Genomic DNA, 25,754 nt, shown 5'->3' on the forward strand with positions numbered 1-25,754 from the left:
TACTATTAATGTTAAAAAGAATGAGATAATCTTAATGTACTAATAATGTGAAAAGACAATGAGATAATCTGACTATACTAGTAATTTTACAAGAGAATGAGATAATCTTAATGAAATATTAATGTTAAAAAGAAATGAGATAATCTTAATGTACTAATAATGTGAAAAGACAATGAGATAATCTGACTATACTAGTAATTTTACAAGAGAATGAGATAATCTGAATGTACTAATAATGTGAAAAGACAATGAGATGATCTTATTATCTTTGTCAGTCTTGCCTCCTTAGTTTTTGACATCTGCACTGAACTATCATATCTTCCTTGGACATTTATATTACTGTAATAAACACTGTATAAAGTAACTGATAAAATATTAACATGTCTGAATATCTGGTTGACCTGAAATGAGCTGCGCCATGGAATTTTCTGTACCAGATCATGTTCTCATTTAACTTCAGTGTAAACTCATTATCTATCAGAATTTATTATAATAATTTCCATTTATTGTGAATTACTTTTCGTTTTTAATTAGTAATGCACTGAATAAATTACATATTGTTTATATCCAGAAATGGAATACCTTTTTCATTAATTCAACCTTAAAATAAATTGAACCATTGTCAGTGTTGGTGCACAATCAACCTCAAAAACACTGCACTAGTGGCAATCAAAGATTCTACACTGCATGTTGGCAGACTATACCACAAACCTTGAATGTTTAATTGCCAAATATGTCATTAAAAATGAATAATTATTACCACCTTACAACTTTTATCTCCTTAGGGATTTTTGTCATTGCTAGCACTCAACATTTTTATGTATTGAAGATGGATGTGCACCAATGGAAAGCAGAAAACAATTTTTTAAATTTTTCACCTTACAAAAAAAGCATACCAAGTGGTCAAGATTCTGTGGACATAGGATAAAAGATTATGGAAAACAAGCAATCACACACTCAAAGTGCAACTCTGCATGATAATAGTAAGGACATAGTATGCATAAAATAATGATGAATAATGCATGTGATAATGAACTGTGTGCAAGTACATAACCGGAGACATTCAAATATGAAATGAAGGCCACAGTGACCTTTTTGCATAGATTTTGTACTTTGAGATGCAAACACTCATCTGATCCAATGAAAGCACAAACATTAAAACAAAAACTTTTACTCAAATCAGTTAAGCATCAAATATTATTTTGCAGTGTGTAAATACATATTAATTTCATCAGTTAAATGTGAAATTTTAACCAAAACCAATAAAATGTGAAATGTATGTCACAATGACTTTCTTGTGTTATTATGATGTGGTACTTAAAGAGAGATACGTACAATCAACTAGTTTGATGATTCTAATATATACAGAGTTGGAGAAATGAATTAAAAGCACAAAATTAAAACTAAAGTCAAATATAGGTCAAAGGCACCTACTTTTGAAATGAGGTTCTAGTTCTCATCAAGATGCATCCACTCACCAGGTTTCATGAACCTAGTTATAACAGCATATATGCAGCACAAAACAAATTTATCTGGTCATGAACTAAATGCAAACAATTTATAAAAGTCAGTTAAAATGTGAAATATAGCTCAGTGACCTATTTTGGTTGTAAGGATGTGATACTAACACTAACAGTGACCTATTTTGGTTGTAAGGATGTGATACTAACACTAACAGTGACCTATTTTGGTTGTAAGGATGTGATACTAACACTAACAGTGACCTATTTTGGTTGTAAGGATGTGATACTAACACTAATAGTGACCTATTTTGGTTGTAAAGATGTGATACTAACACTAACAGTTACCTTTTTGCACACAGCTTATGATCACGTAGGTTTTGTACATGCTACATACAAAGACTTACAAAAATGGTACTAACAACTGCCTTGCTAGGCGCTCAGCATTAAGAGGCTTGTGTTAGGATAGGTCAGCCTGGTGTCAGGATAACGTGACTGAGTGGGACATCATGTTACATGTCTGCGACATGATGCCCCAGTGCTAGACGTCACTACAAACTGCCTCACTGCAGACATTATAGCGATATGACTGAAAAACTGTTAAAGCTCCGTTAAAAATCCTAAACACACACACACACCCAATATGAATATACGGTGAAAAATATTATCTGATCAGGAGCTAAATACAAAAACTTAACCTAAGCGAATAAAATATGAAATATAGATCACAGTGACCTTGTGGTGCAAGAGTGTGGACCTAAACGAGATGTACACAATCATCTAGAATGAAGAAAGCTTGAAAAACAAACTTGAAATATAATTTTTTTAAAATCATTGCAATGTGTCGAGTAACCTATTTCTGAGACGACGCTATAGTACTCATGAAGATATATCCCCTGATCAAGATTCATGAATCTGCACAAAACAGAACATATACATTGTGGTAAACAAATTGACCTGTTTAAGAGCTGAATGCTAAAAACTAAACATAAGAGGGTAAAATATGAAATGTATGTCACATTCATCTACTTTTGTTGTCAGGGTGTGGTACTTCATAGAAATGCTTCTAAATATTTAGTTTTGTGATTCTAATGTGAACAAAGCTTGTGAAATAAATGTATTAAAAAACTGTGCCAATGTCAATGAAGCATGAAACATGGGTCACAGTCAACTACTTTTTTGTGATGGGAGTGTGGTACACATCAAGATGCATCCCCTCACCAAGTTTCATGGTTCAAAGCATGTATATAGCATGCACAACAAACCAAGAGCTAAGTGCAAGAATGTACACAGTATGCACAACATTAATCACAAGCTAAATGCAAAAACTTGACACAAGAATGTACATAGTGTACAAAGTTAGACCCCTTCCAGGTGTGCAGGAATCATGAAACCTGCTCCAAACTGTTGCCTAGGACCAAGGAAGAGAGAATGGATGTGATGCAGTATGGCTGTGCAGTATGTATACACTTTTATCTACACCAATGCAAACAGTGACACCAAGGATAGTATAAAAACTCTCCTCTGCTTCTTTCAGGTGAGATAATAATCATAGAGTTCTCAAATGTTTACCAGAAAGAACAAAATACTCTGTTAAAACTGTTTTAATTTTCTCACCAAGAGACAAAGACAATATGTTGATATTGTACTCCAAATATGAAAACATTTATTGTCCTGAGAGGAAAATAAAGGGTAGGAGGGCCTGAAGATTTCAACTTATGTTTGTATGTGATTGGGTAAAATGGCATGCACTGTAACAGCTGATATTCCTCCTGCATGGACCTTGGCTGGATATACACAACTCCCTCATTATAATGTTTCCATGGGAGCCACAGCTGGGTTCAATCATGTTTTTGTGTCATAAAAATATCACTGGCCCCTCAAAAAAAAGCAAAAACATTTGTGCATTTTTTAAGTGATGTACTCCAGACACTTGAATGTGCCACCACTTAACTGTTTTTTATAACAGTATATTTAATGATACTAAGAAATAAAGGATCTACATCAGGAACTGAAGCATGGCAATGTGACACTAGCAACTTGCCTAGTTATGACAATCTCACTGTGAGCTACTACCACAGTTTCAGTCAAATTTACATGCCAAGTGGAGCAATTATATAATTCAAAAAAAGTAATTAACAATATGGAGTTTCAATGGTTTTTTTTGCCCATTGCCAATTTTGTTGGCCTAAATGGTCTCACTACACCCATTATTATCAGTATGGTCTGACTACACCCATTATTATCAATATGGCCTGACTATAACCATTATTATCAGTAGGGTATCACTACACCCATTATTATCAGTATGGCTTGGCTACACCCATTATTATCAGTATGGCCTGACTACACCTATTGTTATCATTATGGCCTAACTACACCCATTGTTATCAATATGGCCTGACTACACCCATTATTATTAGCACAGTCTCACTACACCCATTATTATCAGTATGGCTTGGCTACACCCATTATTATCAGTATGGCCTGACTACACTTATTATTATCAGTATGGTCCGACTACATCCATTATTATCAGTATGGTCTGACTACACCTATTATTATCAGTATGGTCTCACTGCACCCATTATTATCAATATGGTCTGACTACACCCATTATTATCAATATGGCCTGACCATACCCATTATTATCAGTATGGCTTGACTACACCCATTATCATCAGTATGGTCTCACTACACCTATTATTATCAGTATGGTCTGACTACACCCATTATTATCAATATGGCCTGACCATACCCATTATTATCAGTATGGTCTGACTACACCTATTATTATTAGTATGGTCTGACTACATCCATTATTATCAGTATGGTCTAACTACACCTACTATTATCAGTATGATCTCACTACACCCATTATTATCAGTATGGTCTGACTACACCCATTATTATCAGTATGGTCTGACTACACCCATTATTATCAATATGGCCTGACCATACCCATTATTATCAGTATGGTCTGACTACACCCATTATTATCAATCTGGTTTGACTACACCCATTATTATCAGTATGGTCTAGCTACACCTATTATTATCAGTATGGCTTGGCTACACCCATTATTATCACTATGGCCTGACTACACCTATTGTTATCATTATGGCCTAACTACACCCATTGTTATCAATATGGCCTGACTACACCCATTATTATTAGCACAGTCTCACTACACCCATTATTATCAGTATGGCCTGGCTACACCCATTATTATCAGTATGGCCTGACTACACTTATTATTATCAGTATGGTCCGACTACATCCATTATTATCAGTATGGTCTGACTACACCCATTATTATCAGTATGGTCCGACTACATCTATTATTATCAGTATGGTCTGACTACACCTATTATTATCAGTATGGTCTCACTACACCCATTATTATCAATATGGTCTGACTACACCTATTATTATCAATATGGCCTGACCATACCTATTATTATCAGTATGGCTTGACTACACCCATTATTATCAGTATGGTCTCACTACACCTATTATTATTAGTATGGTCTGACTACACCCATTATTATCAATATGGCCTGACCATACCCATTATTATCAGTATGGTCTGACTACAACAACTGTTATCAGCATGGTCTGACTACACCTATTATTATTAGTATGGTCTGACTACATCCATTATTATCAGTATGGTCTAACTACACCTATTATTATCAGTATGATCTCACTACACCCATTATTATCAGTATGGTCTGACTACAACCATTATTATCAGTATGGTCTCACTACACCCATTATTATCAGTATCGTCTGACTACACCCATTATTATCAGTATGGCCTGACTACAACCATTATTATCAGTATGGTCTGACTACACCCATTATTATCAGTATGGTCTGACTACACCCATTATTATCAGTATGGTCTGACTACACCCATTATTATCAGTATGGTCTGACTACACCCATTATTATCAGTATGGTCTGACTACACCCATTATTGTCAATATGGCCTGACCATACCCATTATTATCAGTATGGTCTGACTACACCCATTATTATCAGTATGGCTTGGCTACACCCATTATTATCAGTATGGTCTGACTACACCCATTATTATCAGTATGGCCTGACTACACCCATTATTATCAGTATGGTCTAGCTACACCTATTATTATCAGTATGGCTTGGCTACACCCATTATTATCACTATGGCCTGACTACACCTATTGTTATCATTATGGCCTGACTACACCCATTATTATTAGCACAGTCTCACTACACCCATTATTATCAGTATGGTCTGACTACACCCATTATTATCAGTATGGCCTGACTACACTTATTATTATCAGTATGGTCCGACTACATCCATTATTATCAGTATGGTCTGACTACACCTATTATTATCAGTATGGTCCGACTACATCTATTATTATCAGTATGGTCTGACTACACCTATTATTATCAGTATGGTCTCACTACACCCATTATTATCAATATGGTCTGACTACACCCATTATTATCAATATGGCCTGACCATACCCATTATTATCAGTATGGCTTGACTACACCCATTATTATCAGTATGGTCTCACTACATCCATTATTATCAGTATGGTCTGACTACACCTATTATTATCAGTATGGTCCGACTACATCTATTATTATCAGTATGGTCTGACTACACCTATTATTATCAGTATGGTCTCACTACACCCATTATTATCAATATGGTCTGACTACACCCATTATTATCAATATGGCCTGACCATACCCATTATTATCAGTATGGCTTGACTACACCCATTATTATCAGTATGGTCTCACTACATCCATTATTATCAGTATGGTCTGACTACACCCATTATTATCAATATGGCCTGACCATACCCATTATTATCAGTATGGTCTGACTACAACAACTGTTATCAGTATGGTCTGACTACACCTATTATTATTAGTATGGTCTGACTACATCCATTATTATCAGTATGGTCTAACTACACCTATTATTATCAGTATGATCTCACTACACCCATTATTATCAGTATGGTCTGACTACAACCATTATTATCAGTATGGTCTCACTACACCCATTATTATCAGTATCGTCTGACTACACCCATTATTATCAGTATGGCCTGACTACAACCATTATTATCAGTATGGTCTGACTACACCCATTATTATCAGTACGGTCTGACTACACCCATTATTATCAGTATGGTCTGACTACACCCATTATTATCAGTATGGTCTGACTACACCCATTATTGTCAATATGGCCTGACCATACCCATTATTATCAGTATGGTCTGACTACACCCATTATTATCAGTATGGCTTGGCTACACCCATTATTATCAGTATGGTCTGACTACACCCATTATTATCAGTATGGCCTGACTACACCCATTATTATCAGTATGGTCTAGCTACACCTATTATTATCAGTATGGCTTGGCTACACCCATTATTATCACTATGGCCTGACTACACCTATTGTTATCATTATGGCCTGACTACACCCATTATTATTAGCACAGTCTCACTACACCCATTATTATCAGTATGGTCTGGCTACACCCATTATTATCAGTATGGCCTGACTACACTTATTATTATCAGTATGGTCCGACTACATCCATTATTATCAGTATGGTCTGACTACACCTATTATTATCAGTATGGTCCGACTACATCTATTATTATCAGTATGGTCTGACTACACCTATTATTATCAGTATGGTCTCACTACACCCATTATTATCAATATGGTCTGACTACACCCATTATTATCAATATGGCCTGACCATACCCATTATTATCAGTATGGCTTGACTACACCCATTATTATCAGTATGGTCTCACTACATCCATTATTATCAGTATGGTCTGACTACACCTATTATTATCAGTATGGTCCGACTACATCTATTATTATCAGTATGGTCTGACTACACCTATTATTATCAGTATGGTCTCACTACACCCATTATTATCAATATGGTCTGACTACACCCATTATTATCAATATGGCCTGACCATACCCATTATTATCAGTATGGCTTGACTACACCCATTATTATCAGTATGGTCTCACTACATCCATTATTATCAGTATGGTCTGACTACACCCATTATTATCAATATGGCCTGACCATACCCATTATTATCAGTATGGTCTGACTACACCAATTGTTATCAGTATGGAATGACTACACCTATTATTATCAGTATGGTCTGACTACACCTAGTATTATCAGTATGGTCTGACTACACCAACTATTATCAGTATGGCCTGACTACACCTATTATTATCAGTATGGTCTGACTACACCAATTGTTATCAGTATGGCCTGACTACACCTATTATTATCATTATGGTCTGACTACACCTAGTATTATCAGTATGGTCTGACTACACCAACTATTATCAGTATGGCCTGACTACACCTATTATTATTAGTATGGTCTGACTACACCAATTGTTATCAGTATGGTGTGACTACACCCATTATTATCAGTATGGTGTGACTACACCCATTATTATCAGTATGACCTGACTACACCCATTATTATCAGTATGGTCTCACTACACCCATTATTATCAGTATGGTCTGACTACACCCATTATTATCAATATGGCCTGACCATACCCATTATTATCAGTATGGTCTGACTACACCAATTGTTATCAGTATGGTCTGACTGTACCTATTACTATCAGTATGGTCTCACTACACCCATTATTATTAGTATGGTCTGACTACACCAATTGTTATCAGTATGGACTGACTACACCTATTATTATCAGTATGGTCTGACCACACCTAGTATTATCAGTATGGTCTGACTACACCAACTGTTATCAGTATGGTCTGACTACACCCATTATTATCAGTATGGTGTGACTACACCCATTATTATCAGTATGACCTGACTACACCCATTATTATCAGTATGGTCTCACTACACCCATTATTATCAGTACGGTCTGCCTCAATATTATTGAAAATTATAATAAAACACTCAAAATATAAAACATTGGGCCATTTATTGGTCTGTTTTTTAAATGAAATCTGATGGATTCCCACTCATATGCAACTGTTCCCCAAAATGTACACACCCCATCTCTGTTCCTCCAGAACAATTACAGTATATGATATGGAAGTGTAGCTATTTTGGTGCCAGTTGGTGTCCCAAGTTTGAGTCCACCATTAATTTACTTATGAACTTTGGGCCCTGAGTGGCCGAGTGGTCTAAAGTGCTCTATGTTACGGATCACTGCCATCTCACCTCTGTCTGCGTGGGTTCGAGTCTCGGATTCGGCCAATGTGGGTATGTGAGAAAGCTTGCCAGTAGCTTTTCGAGGGTCGATGGTTCTTTCTGGTGATTTCCTGGGTTCTTTCTTCACCATTAATACTGGCTGCCATGTATAGCCTATCATGTGCTGAAAAATGGCATTAAACCCAACAACAACTTATGAACTTACTATGCTTCTCAAAAGGTACGTCAAGGAATGGTTCAAAGTCAGATCTATGTTCCATCATGTACTTGACTACATCTTCACGGTGCCTGTAATGGCCACTCATATGCCCCTCAATCTGGTCACCTAGGGCACAAAATAAGCAGTTCCTGAAATACAACAAGACTGAGGAAAATATAATACTGCTATTACCATGGAAAATCCCCACCCTATATGTTATATACTCTCTATAGCTTCCACCTTAAAGGGATCAAAACACTAATCTGCTATCCTGCGGATCGTGATTTTGCTGAAGATCACTGAAACACAGTTATCATTAATCCATTAGAGCAGAAAATTACCCGTTAAGAAGTGATCATGAGACAGCATTTCCTTTAGTGGTTAAATGATTTGTTTACTGTGTTAACTGAGTTGAGTACCTGAAAAGGCTATGTTTGCCAACTTTGAGAAATAATCCAGAACACTGAACAACGTGCTTTATTACTTACATTGTTGTTGATAAACATTCAATACAATGTGTTGTGACAATTGTAAACATGTGGAAGTATCGGCAAGGTGTTCAGTCACCATGGAAACAGCAGGAATTACATGATGATGAAAGAGACAAAATACAGTGCAGTTACAAATATGATCAAGAAAAGAGACCAGGATTTTAGTACTGTACCAGAAATGCTGGGAAAATGAACACAAATGCCTGAAGAATGACCATCCTGCAATGAGTATTTGGAGATGCATGAAAGTACGTATGGTGCTTCATTCATGAGTCTTGCAGCTATTGAGTTGATGCTGATGAATAAAGCATCTTTAATTGGAAACCCAGATGGGATTTTCTTTGATTTTAGCATGATTCATGAAATGTAGGCAGAAGCAGTAGAAATTGTATTTACCGTATGTGATTCTGCAGGTTAGTGAAAAAAAGCCTCCTGCACATAACATGCCTCATGCTATGATCACATACTCAAATTTAGGTTTTCACGATATAAATAAATGTCACTATAATGGCAAATTTTGGGGCCCTGAGTGGCTGAGTGGTCTAAAGCACTCACTATTACGGATCACTGCCATCTCATCTCTGTCTGTGTGGGTTCAAGTCTCAGGCTCGACCAACATGGGTACATGAGAAAGTCTGCCAGTAGCTTCTTGTGGGTCAGTGGTTCTTCCTGGGGTTTTCCAGGGTTCTTCCTACACCAGTTATACTGGCTGCCACGTATAGCTTATCTTGTGTTGAAAAATGGCACGAGACCCTACAACAACAATGGCAATTTTTATATATCTGACCTTCGAACCCTACCAGAGACCCTAAATCTGAGGAATTCAGCTATCACAGATACCATTAAATAGCCTATTGACAGATTCACACAAAAACAACAAAGTTTATTTTTATAATAATAATAATAATAATAATAATAATATATTCTACTGTAATGTGCATGGGTTGTTATTTGTACATTTCCTTTTCCCATTCAATACTTATGACAGCTGAATGGAAAATTTGCATTTATGGAACATTTTAGGACAAATGGATATAATAATAGGGTAGATAGTAATAATGTTTTAGCTAGAGTTTCTGTTGTTTATAGCTGCAATAAAAATATAAGTAGTATTGACAATCAAAATACATGTATTTTCAATAATGCATGTAGCTATTAGTTCTATTATTACATTCAGATACATGTATACATAAATTTGTTTGTATTTCTTATGTCATGAAAACCCATTTCAATAGAGATTTCCTTTGGCAGCCCATTCTCAAAGGTTTGTCTCTAACTATTGAATGTATTTGAAAACTTTACATATATTATCACTGACAGTCATAATGTTTAAATAAGTTAAACAAATAAAGAGATATCGCATACATTATTCATTTATCATCTGTCTTGCAGGAACTTAGGAAATGACTGAATTTTTGTTTCCATAACAACCAGATCAAAAACATATTGACATCTAAAGAAGCAGCCATATTGGTCAAACATAACAGGAGTATTTTAGGCAAGTTCTATTTCTGACAGCTGTCACAGCAGCCATTAAATCTTCATAGCAACTAGGTAGAAAATATATTTTTCACATATACCCAGAAAATATACTGGTACAATTTTAATTGAAGATCTGGAGGAAATAGTTATCATGTGATGATCAAAAACAAATGTGTGTATCTTGGTCTTGATGACAGAAAGGTGAGAAACGTAATTTTCACACCTTCTCCAAAACCACTTCTTAAATGTAACCAATGTTGTTTTGTGTGAATTACATGGCAATGATACATCTTTGAAATTAACAAGATGGAAATATTTTTTACCATTTTTAAAACTATAATGTCAAATTTAGTACAAATTTACAAGCAGGAGAAAATTATTTTATATTTTCTATAATTGCTGTATCTTTGAAGAACTAGAAAGTATCTGCCAAGGGGTCTTAGCCACTTATTTCAGCGCTTATCTTGATCCTCCTGAATTTTCTTTCAAACCAGAATTTTCTTTTCTTCTTTAATACCTTAAGACAAACTAATTCTTTTCAACCAATAATAAAACGAGTCCTTCTTTTTGCACAAAACAGTGAGAATATTTTCAAACTATTTGTGGGCTGGAAATTTGTAGTTTTGGGGGTAAAATATTCTAGCCCCACTCCCCCAAAACATGCACCCTCTCTCTCTCTCTCTTTGTGAATATTAAATGGGCAGACTCCAAGTTTAATGCAAACAGGAGAACAATCTTTGAATCTATTGTAACATGTAAAATACTGATAATTTTTTTTTTTAAAAAGCCTATTTTGTAAACCATAAATGATTGTTTCAAAATATGTTTCATTAATTCCAATAAAATGCACTTCATTTCTAAGAAAAGGAATAGGCCTACATAGTTCTGATCTGTTCAAAATAATTCCTGTACACTGCCATATCAATAAACTGGCAGCTTATGGGATTTACTTTGTCCATCTGTTGCTGTTTTTGATTCAACTATAAGCCCTACATGTAAGACCTCGATGCTGATATTTATGTTTTGTGTGTTTTTAGCACACAAAATAAATAATATGTGCTATGTCTTACACTGTAGGACTAGTTCTACTCCATGTCTCAGTGCAAGTAAGGCAACAGATAACAGTAACAATGGATGAAAACCCCGGAAAAACCCAAGTAAGAACCACCGACCCACGGAAAGTTACTGGCAAGCTTTTTCAGATACCCACATTGGTCAAGCTCTTGATGCAAGCCCACACATTGGGTCTCGCTACCAATAAAATTAAGTGTCCGTCAATGAATAGAGAGATGGGGCGTCCAACCCGTAACAATATAACAACTTATACCATTCAGACCTTTCTTTATTGATGGATACTCTTAATTTTCTTGGTAATGGTTATCTGTGAACCCACACACGCAGAGATGAGATGGCAGTGATCAGTAAATGGGAGTGCTTTAGGCCTTAATGGTCAATCAGCTATCAAAACATAATGCTTTTGAATGGGCAAGAGTTTGTTTGTCAACGTAATTGATATAAAAACTAGGCCTTGCTACTGATGCCTTGATGAATACATTTCGCTACAACACTAGAAATAACCGGGCTAAGGCGAGGGGCATTTTAAAAAAATATGGTATGGCCAGTCAATGTACCAATCACAGGGCAAAGTCGTTTTCACTTTTCTAACAGAAGAAGGCGACGTTTACATTTTAGGCGATTTGTCACGCACTTACGATTGGTATTTTGTCTAAGTCTCAACACGTCTTGATTCTGAGGTCACGCGCACTGCTTATTCCGCTACATTTGGAAATGAATACAATAACGAAAGCTAAAGTTGTTTATTTGATGTAGTTTTATAAATGACCACATGTACATCTCTGGGTCAGTCTGCCTCTGAACTAAATCACTGTAAATATCAGTCCATTTTCCAACCCGACCGCCACTCAAAGCCTTTTAACGAGCCGCCCAGCTATGCAATCATGTTCATTTTTATGTACTCTTTATAAAATGGCAACATGTATGTACATCAAGGGGTCTTTCAGTCTGTTATTGTAAATATCAGCACAGTTAATTGATCGACACATTTTCCCCACAGAGCAGGTGGCTGAAGCAGGACTGGCAAGTCTTTGAATTTTGCCGCACACCTATTACATGCGTACGGAGGACTCCCGCCTCAGTGATTTTATGCGTCCCAGATCAAAAATTGGCGTCCAAATACGCGTAATTAAGCGTTTCCGAGATCTCTGGTCACAGTTAAATCCTGGACTAAACTGAATAGTATTTCATATGGTCCGAATCAGCTTGGAAGTTTGGAGAACCAGCCAGATATGTGGGGCGAACCATTCTCCAATTTGCACCGTATCAGCCAGGTCCGAGTTTGAGAGTAATTACCACATTAATGAATTATGCTAGTATCAATCAAGAAAGTTAACACTAACATTTGTTTACAAATTTTATCGTAGTGTGTGTTGTTGTAAGAAATCTAACGAGTTTATATGAACACACAGACTTTCAATTTAAGTTATTTATTTTTCTGTTATCGACATTACACAAAAAGATGAATGCAGAATGGAAGGAAGGGTTTTATTACACAATGAGTGGAAAACAGTCTTGAACGGTATTGTGAAAGAAAGATGCATATTCATCCGATGCAGTTACATACAAAATCAAAGTTAATAATAAATTGATATTGGAAACATTGAATGAAAATGTGTAAATATGTCTTTAACATTTCATTGGTAGATAATTTCTTACTTTTCAAAGATGGAGAAAAAAAAAAGAATGAAAGAATTGAGGATTGTTCCAGTACCCATGTTAATATAATTTTACAATGTATATATCAGAGTTCAGCAACGATATAAAGTAATGATTTCAAAACGAATATTTTTTGCTATCAATATTAAAAGATTTTTGCCGGATAACTGTATGAGATAAGTACTGATGGAAAACAACGGCAACATTTCCCATATTATTCAGGACCAAGCGTAAGATCGTCTAATAGAATGAAGAAAAAAAATCTATTTGACAATCTGAACCCTCCACAAAATGACTGTGACTACTTAATACTACGTTTGATAAAATTAATTACATTTATTTGAACATCAATGAATTTAAATAAGTTGCGCACGGCACTTAGATTTTGTCAAAATGGGTTGAGAACAAAAGTGTTTATATCCGAGTTAAAAACAATGACGACTCGTGTTTTTAGTATTTTTAAACAAATGTTCCTGTTGTTTTAGTAGATGTCCGATGAAAGGTAAGATCTCAGCAAATTTCACAATGATTTTGATATCACTGCATATATCTATGAATTTATCGAAATTTACCAAATGACCAAAAAGGAATATACACCTTGCAATGATGGCATTTGCACCATTACGTTGGAATTCCAAACATAATACAACAGAATTAGGATACCGGTACAGCATATAATCTAGAAAATGTATTCAATAATGCACTGACACTTAGTTCTTCGTTTTTGAACATATGTCACAAGTGAGATTTTCTTCCTTGTTTTTCTTTTGTTTAACGGGTCTATCCTCGTTTCAGTTTCCCTTCCGAAACCATCTGGAGTTGCATAGATAGGAGTTTTCTTCCTTGTACAGGAGAGTCAATACCAGATAATAAGATACATCATTCGACATCTTAGTTGGCGACCTTTTAGTTGCTAACAGTATTGTTCTAAGATACACATTTCTATCTTTTAAATAATTTATTTATTTCAAAGATAAATATTAAATAGGTTTTCTGGATGACACGTTTTGAGGTGACTTCTCCAACCATTTGGGGCGACTTCTCCAACCACTCTGGGGGGACTTCTCCAGATACGTTGGGGCGAGTTCTCCAAGGGGGCATCAAACTGAATACGACTGTTTGTATGGAAGGGAGATAACAAATTCGGGGAAGGTTCTTTCCGTTTGATCTCGGAATACAGGACAGTATTTTTTATGAAATGTTTGTGCAAATACAATAGATGCAAAGAAAAAAAATTAGTCGGGATAGATGATATACACAAACTACTAAATATCCTTCTATTTACAATAAAATTGTGCAGGTCAGGGTTTTTGTCCCCTTTAAATGATCCCTAAGTTTAGAACTCATTATACTGCCAACCTCATTGTAACAATAATTTTGTACATGCTGGAATTCCCGTTATACTGTGCATAAAGACAAGTGATCTTTAAGCACAGGAGTCTGATGTTTTATCACTAAAGTACGGCGAAATCTCTGACAACATGAAATCACCTTATCGGTTATATAAATGAACATTTATATAACCGATATGGTGATTTCATTTTGTCAGAGATTTCTATAGTAGTAAACCATTAAACATTTAGACTAATACATTTTCTCCGCCTTTTTATTCTGCCAATATTTTTTTATAAAAAAACAACAAAAAAACAAACATCTTGCTCGTCTACCCACTGTCCTTGGAAAAGACACACAGAGTTTTCATTTCCTCAGCTTAAAATAACATACCGAATATTTCAAAAAGGGATGTTATCAACCATGACTGACACGAATAACAGAACATCCAAATAACTTCTTTGCTTTGCTTACTGTTGGGTATTTGACTTACTTAACAATTAAAGCACAGATGATATATTATTATTTTTCATGGAATGCAGTGGATTGAGAAGGATGCGAGGGAGTGGGGATGGCAACATTGCCGGATTAAACCCTGTGATGGCCCTTTGGCAGTCCAAATCTTGCCCCCCCCCGCCCCGCAAATGATTTCCTAAAACGTTTTTAATTTTACCAACCAACACTTTTAACAAACCAATTTTATTACACAAAACAAATATTAACAATTATTAATGTTATGAAAGAAATTAACATTTAATGTTATTAAAAAAAATTATTAAATAATTATTGTCGCGGGGCCCCTAAAAGGTATGGGACCCATAGGCGGGTGCCAACTCTGTCTATTTGGTAATCCGGCACTGGGTGGCAACTTTAAACCCACCCACCCCCCAAAAAAACAATAACGGTAGCAACCTACCCGTCTCCTGGTATGTCTTTTAACTCTAACCCCATTTGATTCAGCTGTAGGCTAAACGGGGGGCAGTTTTCATCCTCTGACAGACTAGAATTGACTTTTTCCTCCGGTGTATTATTCTCTGGTTTGATCCTCTCATCTCTCTTGACATTATCTTGCCGCAATCCATCAGTGTGTAGCAGGGGCTGTTGCCTCCCGGTTGCTTGAATTCCTCGGTCCGACATTGGAATCACCAGCAGCAAATAATCTGTTCTCTGTACAACCAGTTTTTTATTAACCGATTACGTCGCCATATCTAACCCAATGTTACGGTCTGTTTCACTCAACACCTGGTTTATTTACGGGAACTCCGCGTTGTTTCAGACACTTGCGCAAGGTCCAAAATAAACACAGCAAAGACCTATAGGTATAACGGTACCAATTGCGCAAGTCCAGGTGGGCGGAGCTAAAGGTGTTGTGGCAACATTGCATTTAGAATTAAAGAACAATGCTAGCTATGGTTATGTAAGAGTTGTACTTTCTGTTTGGCTTATAAAAAGTTGAGCCTCTTGGCAACATGTGGCTTATGTTAATTTCTATCTAGATCATACTTTGTAATTTTTAAGATTTTTTTAAAATATGGTACACATGGCTGAAAATGTGCTAATGTTGTGACTAAATAACTCTTACCCCTCTCTAGTTCCAGTAGAGTTATCTCTCTTAAATGCAATGGAGTACCTGGTTATGTTATTGTTAAACTGACAATCTAGCATTGTTCTCTATGACAGTGTGTGACATGCATACTCAAGTAGGATAGAAAGTATATTTATTTCACAGAACATTAGCATTGAGGTATATGGAAAAACAATTGGTACCGTGATACCAGAAAACCGCACAAAGACATGCAAATACACAGAAAGACGTACACACGTACAGACACGCACGCATACACACACACAAAGACTATGTAAATATTTAACCGTATGACTGATTGAATGTATGTATATGTATATAGATGAGTCATTCAATAAAAACATGTATGGTGCTATTTTTTATTTTCGAATCCCTGTCTATCTCATGCAATTTTTCTGTATCTATCCCCTTAAATCTCTTTCACAGCAAATGTATGACCTGCTGATAGATAATGGAAACCCCTGTGAGTTCTATAAGCGGTTCGTTTGTCACGTTCTTTGTCAGGCTTGCCGCGGCAATTGATCACGGGTTATTGTCACCCTTATTATAAACTTCATGATTTAACTGAGAGCAACTGGCTAATTCGGTACAAGAATAATAAGACTTTAACAATTTGAACGGTAGCTTTCACAGTACAAAGCTATTGCACGTAATTAAGCACGTGCATGATTGGAATGTCATTCATATATAGTATTGTCAATGTTATTAAAATGCTTAGATTTGACATTTATTTTAATTGATTATGCTTTCACTTTGCTAAGCAATGTTTTTCTTAAACATTTTAATATTTTGTTTGACACAATCGTATTTGTAACAAAATGCCGTCGGCACGGACCAACAAGAAGGCCATGATTGAATATTACCTCTGTTTGGTTTGTCATATGAATTGAAACACTGGGTCGGTGTAGTGTGGTGCATGTAAAAGCTGGGTTCATATAAAATGTAATGATATTGAGTAAGTGAGTTGAGTGTTATCTCTGTGAATTTTACATACAAGTGATGCACATCTGTTCAGAAGGAGGGTGGGGAAAGCTTCAGCTGCATGAACTCTCTGACGAGACTAGTAGAATCCAAAACGTTGTGTACAATCCTTTTTAGAAGTAGAAAGAACTAAATGAATTGTATTTGCTCAACTTAACCAAAGAAAATATAGGTATCGTAGCGTACATTAACTTCTCGTATATTCCTAATGAAAGAATGTGACTGAACTTTTCAAACACATACTTTTATAATCCTTTGAGATTGCTTGATACTGCAGGTTTTTCAAGGATATTGTGTTTGGCGACCTTCAAAGTCCCCTTCGTATGTTATTTGTAACATATCCTTAAATCCCGCTTTAAGTGTGATACAGTACACGTGTAACACGTATATGCTACCTGCTTTCTCCATAGAATGAAAACGTTTAATCTGGTTAATTAATGAAAATATTTCTTTTTTAAAACCCGTTTCATATTCAAATATTTTAAAACATCTCGATTTTATTTAATAGAAGTATAATTTTGCAATATTTCGTATATAGACAATTTAAGCTAATAAATATTTTATGTCTGAATTTAGATAGATTAATAACGTTTCAATATGGAAAGGTGACTTCGCCCAACTTAGACGAGACGAATTATATAATGGTGTTATTCGTCCGTATGTCCGTTTGCGTTTGAATGAATGGTTTCACCTGAAACTTAATGTAATGTCATACATGAATAAACATTATTTTTTATTTCTAAAAGTGGCTAGGCGGCGCTCTTGTTTTCTGTCATAGCAAAGTTAAACCATGCAAGAGTTCAAATCCAACGATCCCAAGCAGAATTAGAGACGCTCAAATAGGCAGGCAATAAACAATAAAGTATTTTTCAAAATTAGAGAGAGAGAGAGAGTTGATAGTTTGGTATTTTTATATAAATGAAGGTTAAATTGTGTCGAAGCAATTATAGTAAAACATACAACAGTCTGAGACTATTTTAATATATTTTAGTTATGTAACAAAAATCTTCAATTTTTGAACCAAGTTTAAGTGATTCCTTCAATTTCTTCTGAATGTTTTCACGCTCATGATTATCCCTCCTTCAATAAACACTCTTTTCTCAGCTATCACATCTTTAATTATTAGTAGTTTGTAGCATTTCACTGCTCTAGACTATATCTTTCTCGTTTGTAATGGTCGTGCAACTCTGAAGTAGCAATCCTTCCACAGCTTTTTCTAGTCAAGCTCGACATACTATTTGGTGAATGCAGATTGCTGGATTGGGCTTGATATATGTCATTTCATGCACTGTGACGGCTGTGGTATAGCTGGATGATGAGGTAATCTTGCAACGCCGTTGCTGCCAGTAGTGGCCACTATTTGGATGATACCATCTAGGATCTGTTGAAGGAGTACACCTGAGTCTTTAGCATAAACAATCTTTAAATCTGACGTAAAACTGTATTTATCACACGACAGTGATGAATCCTTGTTCTTTTCGTCCTCTAAGGTCCATGGTAGAGTTTTTTTTTTTTTTTTTTTATCGCTTGACAACTGGGAGGAGACGCATCCGAAAACAAACGAGTGCGACTGAATCTTAGGCCAACTGCAATAAACATACAACAATGCTAATTATATCTAGTCTGTGTGGGAGTACCCTGCAGTGATTGGTGCTGTAAAGAACACATGAAATTCTGGCGTCCGTTACGAGACTGTAATCACAGAAGTAACTATTAGGGTTGTATTTGCAACAACACGCTGCATCACACCATCGAGTCTGTCTAACACGTGAAGTACCTCAGAACTCGTCATCGGTTTATATGCATCGTTGATGTCTTCACCGAGTTCGTACATTAACCGGCAAATCGTCACCTGGCCCAGAGGACTTTTGGCGTGTTGTTACTTGCACGAACCGGGGCCCCGAGTGGCCGAGTGGTCTAAAGCGCTCTTCGTTACGGATCACTGCCATCTCACCTCTGTCTGCGGCGGTTCGAGTCTAAGATTCAGCCAATGTGGGTATGTGAGAAAGCTTGCCAGTAGCTTCTCGTGGGTCGATGGTTCTTTCCGGGGTTTTCCTGGGTTCTTCCTCCACCATTAATACTGGCCGCCATGTATAGCCTATCGTGTGCTGAAAAATGGCGTTAAACCCAACAACAGTAACAATAACAATAACTTGCACGAACCAACAGCACACATGTTTCTAACCAGTCGCATAATTGAACGATTGACACGTTGCGTTCTGCTGATACCTTCACTAGAGATTTATTCTCCCGGATTAGGACTCAAGAGTCGACTTTCATCATTTTTAAGGTCATCGCGAAATTTTTTCTGTTGCTGTAGGCTTTTAAAAACCTCTTCCGATGTACCGAACCATCCAAACTTGCAGAAATTACCTCATTGGTAGTATGGTTCCGTTACGTATTCTTTCCAGTGAGCCTTAAAAGAAGCTTAAAATTGTTACGACATAATCCTCGATCTGTTTGCGGTCTTGATTTAAATATTTTAAATCATTAAATATTTTAGGCTGTGATATCTTTAACTTGCGCTTGAGCGTAGCTGTTATTGTACTTCCGCAATCTGCGCTGATATCTATTAAATGACAATGTTCCCATCATGGTAGTGGTGGTTTACATGACTTTAAAGCTCTCCCTGAGGTCTTCCCGTGCAGTCTGTCGTGATATAAGGGTATGTCTGACTCGTTTATGGATGTCCATGTAACAATCAAAACGTTTCACTCACTTCTGGACATATTGACAGCATCGGTCTGCATAGTCTGCAATGCCATCGCTGGCGGTTGTCATTTCATACATGTATCATGGTTGTCAAATTGATGTATTCAAACCCGTGTGATATGGAAACCCCGCGCGTCCATTTAAATCGATAGTGAGACAACCATACAGCTACTCTGGGACTTCATTGAGCATATTCCGAAACTCATCCCACGCTAGACAGTACACCAAGTCCAATGAATCTTTGCATAGCTGTGCGCATCAACACGAAATATCAACATGCTGATGTTGTCCCGGATCAATGTAGGCACACGTGCATATCGTTGTGTCACATATATCACGGCCGCGCTTTTGTTTCTGTCTAAGGAAACTATTATCTTTTGTTGTTTTGGCGTTCAAGTATCAGATCCTTGTACACAACACGATTATTCACACACGGTTCAAGTTTGTCAATCGCGGAGCTTGACTGATTGTAGACAAAATCTCGATGTGTGGATGATTACGTCTTTGACGACGCAAGCACCTCATTGAAATCCTTGAATACAATGATGATCGTAAGCAGATGGTGCAATAACATAATCTCACTATAACCATCACGTGATCAGATTAAATAATGGTTGGGTTTTCCCAAATCCATCCGGGCAAATGATATATGAGAAGTGAGTTTGGAAACGCCATGTTGGGGTGGTCTGGGCTTTGCCTATGTGGAGAAGTCAATAGCTGATAAATCTTCGGGTTTTCTGTTCTTGATGCCATGTTGAATGTCATTTATTGTGTAACTGAACCATGCCATCACATCATATGAGATGCTGAATGAATATTTGTAATGCAAATCTGACTAGAAATTTGTGTCCTTGTGTAGCTAAGAAGTTTAACTACAGTCCACGCGGTTATTGGACAGGTGAAGCTGTCGTTGAAAAGTTTGTCAGCTTGGCAAAATTAACCACGGGGTTGCTCGAGCATGGCTGTCCAAACAAGTGTTGTGACATATTTACCTACCCGGACCAAGAAAGATTTCCCATTAATGGTTTGATGTGAGGACCCAGAACGAAGTTCATAAGGATGACACTTCGTTTCTCTCGCACGATTGAGAATGCAGGTGGACATCCAAGTACGCGTTATATGTATGTTCACTGCTAACATGACCATGGCTTCTGCAGGTGGACCCAGGAAACGAATTTCTAGCAGCCATTGCTTCATTGTTAGCTAAACATCAAGTGTTTGTTAGTCATGGACATGACAACATTTATGGAGATCAAGCCATCATGGAACGACATAACCACAAACATGCGGAACGATAATTCAGGCATAAACGGTGGTTCACAAGGTTTTGCTCGGTAATGGCAGTGCTGAACAATGAAACCACCTGCACAATTAGGTTCAAACACACTGAGACAATAGCAGCTTCAAATTCACCTACATTAGCCCAACTTGGAAACAATTTGATTTGTCATTTATATGCACTTGGAGTGGGGGTGGTGGCTTGAAGACAGACAGTATCGTGCTTCGGACCTAGTATGGTCCATTTATATCTTTACAATCTCAGATCGGATTGACCTTCTGGAGCTACCAACACGCTCTCACCTGAAGCTTGATAGCAAACAAGAGAGAAAGCCTCCATGTAGAACATTCATGTGAGAAGAATTTGCAAGTCGTTCCTGTTACCTGTGGACACATAACTTCTTCCAAAACTTATGAAATCGCAATCGCATGGTGCCCGTACGAGTAAGTAGCGAGTTCATCAGGGAAAATCCATCACATGATACACACATAAACTATATTTCATTGATAAGATTAGATGAGTGTGTGAATTCGCACAGCTCAGGTAGACATTCCACATACATGTCATGCAGGATATCCTTCACGAAAACAACAGGTAACTCTTTACATTTCTTAATGATCTTGTTAATAGTCTTTATCTAGTACTAATATTAGTACCCTTACTCGTACCTCGTGGACAGGGTACTAACATGAGCATATACGTGTTAATGGAGCAAGCCGGGTGTGAATCACACCCGGCGCTCTTTTAACCTAATAATAACACATTAAACATATTCCTTGCATATAATCCCATAAATTGAGTAGTCCTCTTATTTAATACCGGAAGTATCGAAAATCATTGTAGAAATAGTTGTAAAATCTCCTTTACTTTTTTCAGCCGATATTTTCGTTTAGATCGTCCGCCATGTTATTTCAAATAATGATTACTTCCGTTCTCAGCCTCGTTTGTTTGTGTGCCATATTAGGACATTGACGCCTTATTTGGAAATGTAAACAAATCGTAGTAACAATTTGGCGCCGTTTGGGTTAGATAATCTGCGCATTAAAAGTAAATACGGTTTAGCGGCAACTTTGAAATTCAACCAAGAAGCGATTATTCGCACTTGATTGATAATAATATAGCGTAGAATATCCAAAATATGTTCTGGCAAGCCTTACGTAGAAAAGGGGTCACGGCGAGAGTCTCGAGTTGTCTGTCATGGTGGACAGGATAAGGTTAGAGTAACCATACCAATTTATTTTATCGTGTAAGGGCTTAATAAAGTCAAAATAAGCCAAACTTCTTTCACAACATGATTATACTTATGTAGTTGATTTCTACACTGTTTGTTTTTGTGACTTTAGTGATGATTTTCTTTGCTCCATTAAATGATATGGGATCAGTTCGTAGCCTCAACCACAACAAATCAAGTTGAGGCTGCGACATCGTAGCTAGTCTTTATCGATTACAGTTTGGCCACTGTCCCATGAATTTCTCGATGGTCTTGATTGGGCACTCGTCTGTGAATTTCTTCACAACTTTCTTGTTGACGTTACTGAACAGCGATTAATCCCACGGATACTCAAGTGATGTCCCACTCATGTCCGCATAAATATACTCATGGTAACGTGCGTCAGCAATGAGTGAGTGTCTGTGTACAGGATCTTAATATTATTACTGCACTGCGGCTTGATCTTGTTATAGTAAAGCTCATGCATGAGCAGCATTGATAAATCCAGCACGATCGCACCAACTTAGATGGATTTTTATCAACTTCAGCTTGGCCTTCTTGCTGTGTTCAGAAATGAATCCACCATCAAATATCTTGTGTGACTCAAATGTTGGGTCTACAATGAGCCTTCTAAGGTTGTCCTCTTCATTTTCCAGAAAAAGATAAACACCAATCTGTTTCCAGAGATTTTTCCATCATTTTGCGGAGCTATCCCTTTTAAACTCATTTGTCACCTTTGCCCTCAGATTTGTATCCATTGGTCCATCCATATAGATTATTAGTTTCAATATACACGATGAATCTTTTGCGATGGCTGGCTCGTATCCGAACATGCTCGGGTTGTTTACACGAGCGTGTCGGTGTCTCACAATTGAAATTACGCCAACTGGATATCATGTTCAACAATCAAATACACATCGATATCTGTGAGTAGTTCAACTTGACTTTGGTATTTGATGGTAAGGTGTCCCTGATCATTCCCTGGAATGGGATATAGTGACATTGGCCTAGCTTGTATAGTGCATGGCATTATCACAGAAACTTTCAAGAGCATCTTTGAGCAGCAACACGTCCAGATGCAGATACATGCCATGATAGTGACTGAAATGTTGGCAACCAAACGTGGGCCTGACATTCTTCATGTCACTGGCAGAGTCAGTGGGTGGCAACCGAATTTCGGAAAAGTCCCTGTCACTCACGTACTTGTGCAGGTAGATTCCTTTATAAGTGAGCAAAGTGAACAAGGAACATTCATTAGTGGCACCACCAATTCAACAAGTGATGATAAACTGATTTTTGCTTCCTTCACCTAGGTTGCTCATGAGTTTGTCCAGGCTGAAATTGAGAAAATGCAGTGAGGAAATAAACTGCAACTGGTCCAACCTGAACATCATGTATTTTTTATGCTTATTTGAGCATTCGGTGCCATTGCAGTTCCTTGCATGATTAAGTGATCATCATACCAGGTAATAAAAGCAGTACAGGGATTTTTATTTCACCAGGCTAAATTCACATTTACAGGTTGCATGTACCAGTGATGCTCAAGGATCATGAACTTTGGCATGAATTCCAAATATACCACAGATCTACTAACGAGTGGCTGCAGTAAATTCATGCATCTTCACATGTTATAATCATATCCGTAGTTAAGAGTGGCTACATGAAATTCATGCATCTTCACATGTTATAATCATAACCGTAGTTAAGAGTGGCTGCAGGAAATTCATGCATCTTCACATGTTATAATCATATCCGTAGTTAAGAGTGGCTGCAGGAAACTCATGCATCTTCACATGTTATAATCATATCCGTAGTTAAGAGTGGCTACAGGAAATTCATGCATCTTCACATGTTATAATCATAACCGTAGTTAAGAGTGGCTGCAGGAAATTCATGCATCTTCACATGTTATAATCATAACCGTAGTTAAGAGTGGCTACAGGAAATTCATGCATCTTCACATGTTATAATCATAACCGTAGTTAAGAGTGGCTGCAGAAAATTCATGCATCTTCACATGTTATAATCATATCCGTAGTTAAGAGTGGCTGCAGGAAATTCATGCATCTTCACATGTTATAATCATATCCGTAGTTAAGAGTGGCTGCAGGAAACTAATGCATCTTCACATCTTATAATCATATCCATAGTTAAGCAAAGGTGTTGCTGGATCCATTTTGTAGTAATTTCCTGTGAATAAGGAAACACCTCTACAGAGTTCTTTCCATGATAAAACGTGTCTCTGTCACTCCATCACATCAGACAACAGTGTAGAAAAACCCACATTAACTTTTGCAGCAGCTTGCATTGTACTTGACTGAACCAAGAGGGCTTCTTTAAAATCTGCTTAGATGTCATATAGGGCTTTAATTTTTTTGTAGCACAGCAGTAAATTTCAGATTATTCTTGCCCAATTCTGGCATGATTGTATGTTGTGATGTTTAATTCATCCCATTGCAGTATAAGTCAGTACACTGACTTTCTGCCACCCTTACCCTTACCTACTTTCCCAACAATCACAGTGGGTAGCTGTCTACTTTCCCAATGATTACACTGGGTAGCCGTCTACTTTCCCAATGATCACAGTGGGTAGCTGTCTATTTCACAACGATCACACTGGGTAACTGTCTACTTTCCGAAACGATCACAGTGGGTAGCCATCGACTTTCCCAATGATCACAGTGGGTAGCCGTTGACTTTCTCAACAATCACAGTGGGTAGCCATCTACTTTCCCAATGATCACAGTGGGTAGCCGTTGACTTTCTCAACAATCACAGTGGGTAGCCATCTACTTTCCCAATGATCACAGCATGAAATATTTTGATTCATATGGAGAGCCTCCTCTGGAATAAGATATTATCAACTTTATGAAAAGAAATGCTGTATCCATTCGGTTCATTTATGTCGGATTACAATGATCAGATTTAACCATATGTGGAAAATACTGTGTGATTTTTTCTTCATTTACACAGTCTTGGATTCCCATTAGAATAATTACAACCTAACTTATTTTG

The 25,754-nt window shown here is 37.0% G+C and overlaps 1 protein-coding gene across 1 annotated transcript in view; it reads right to left on the reverse strand.

Moving 5' to 3' along the window:
* LOC149781223 (uncharacterized) overlaps positions 1 to 16,264 on the reverse strand; it is an 83,248-nt gene extending 66,984 nt beyond the window's left edge. The window contains exons 1-2 of the mRNA XM_089935309.1: positions 15,889 to 16,264; positions 8,941 to 9,083 (exon numbers count right to left, since the gene is read on the reverse strand). Of these exons, the coding sequence (XP_089791435.1) occupies positions 8,941 to 9,083; positions 15,889 to 16,109 (364 nt within the window). The 5' untranslated portion in view covers positions 16,110 to 16,264. The remainder of the gene's footprint in view (positions 1 to 8,940; positions 9,084 to 15,888) is intronic.
* Between the last annotated feature and the right edge of the window lie 9,490 nt (positions 16,265 to 25,754).

Source organism: Sinohyriopsis cumingii, chromosome 15, assembly GCF_028554795.1.
Source record: "Sinohyriopsis cumingii isolate HCF-2022 chromosome 15, ASM2855479v2, whole genome shotgun sequence".
Lineage (NCBI taxonomy): Eukaryota > Metazoa > Mollusca > Bivalvia > Unionida > Unionidae > Sinohyriopsis > Sinohyriopsis cumingii.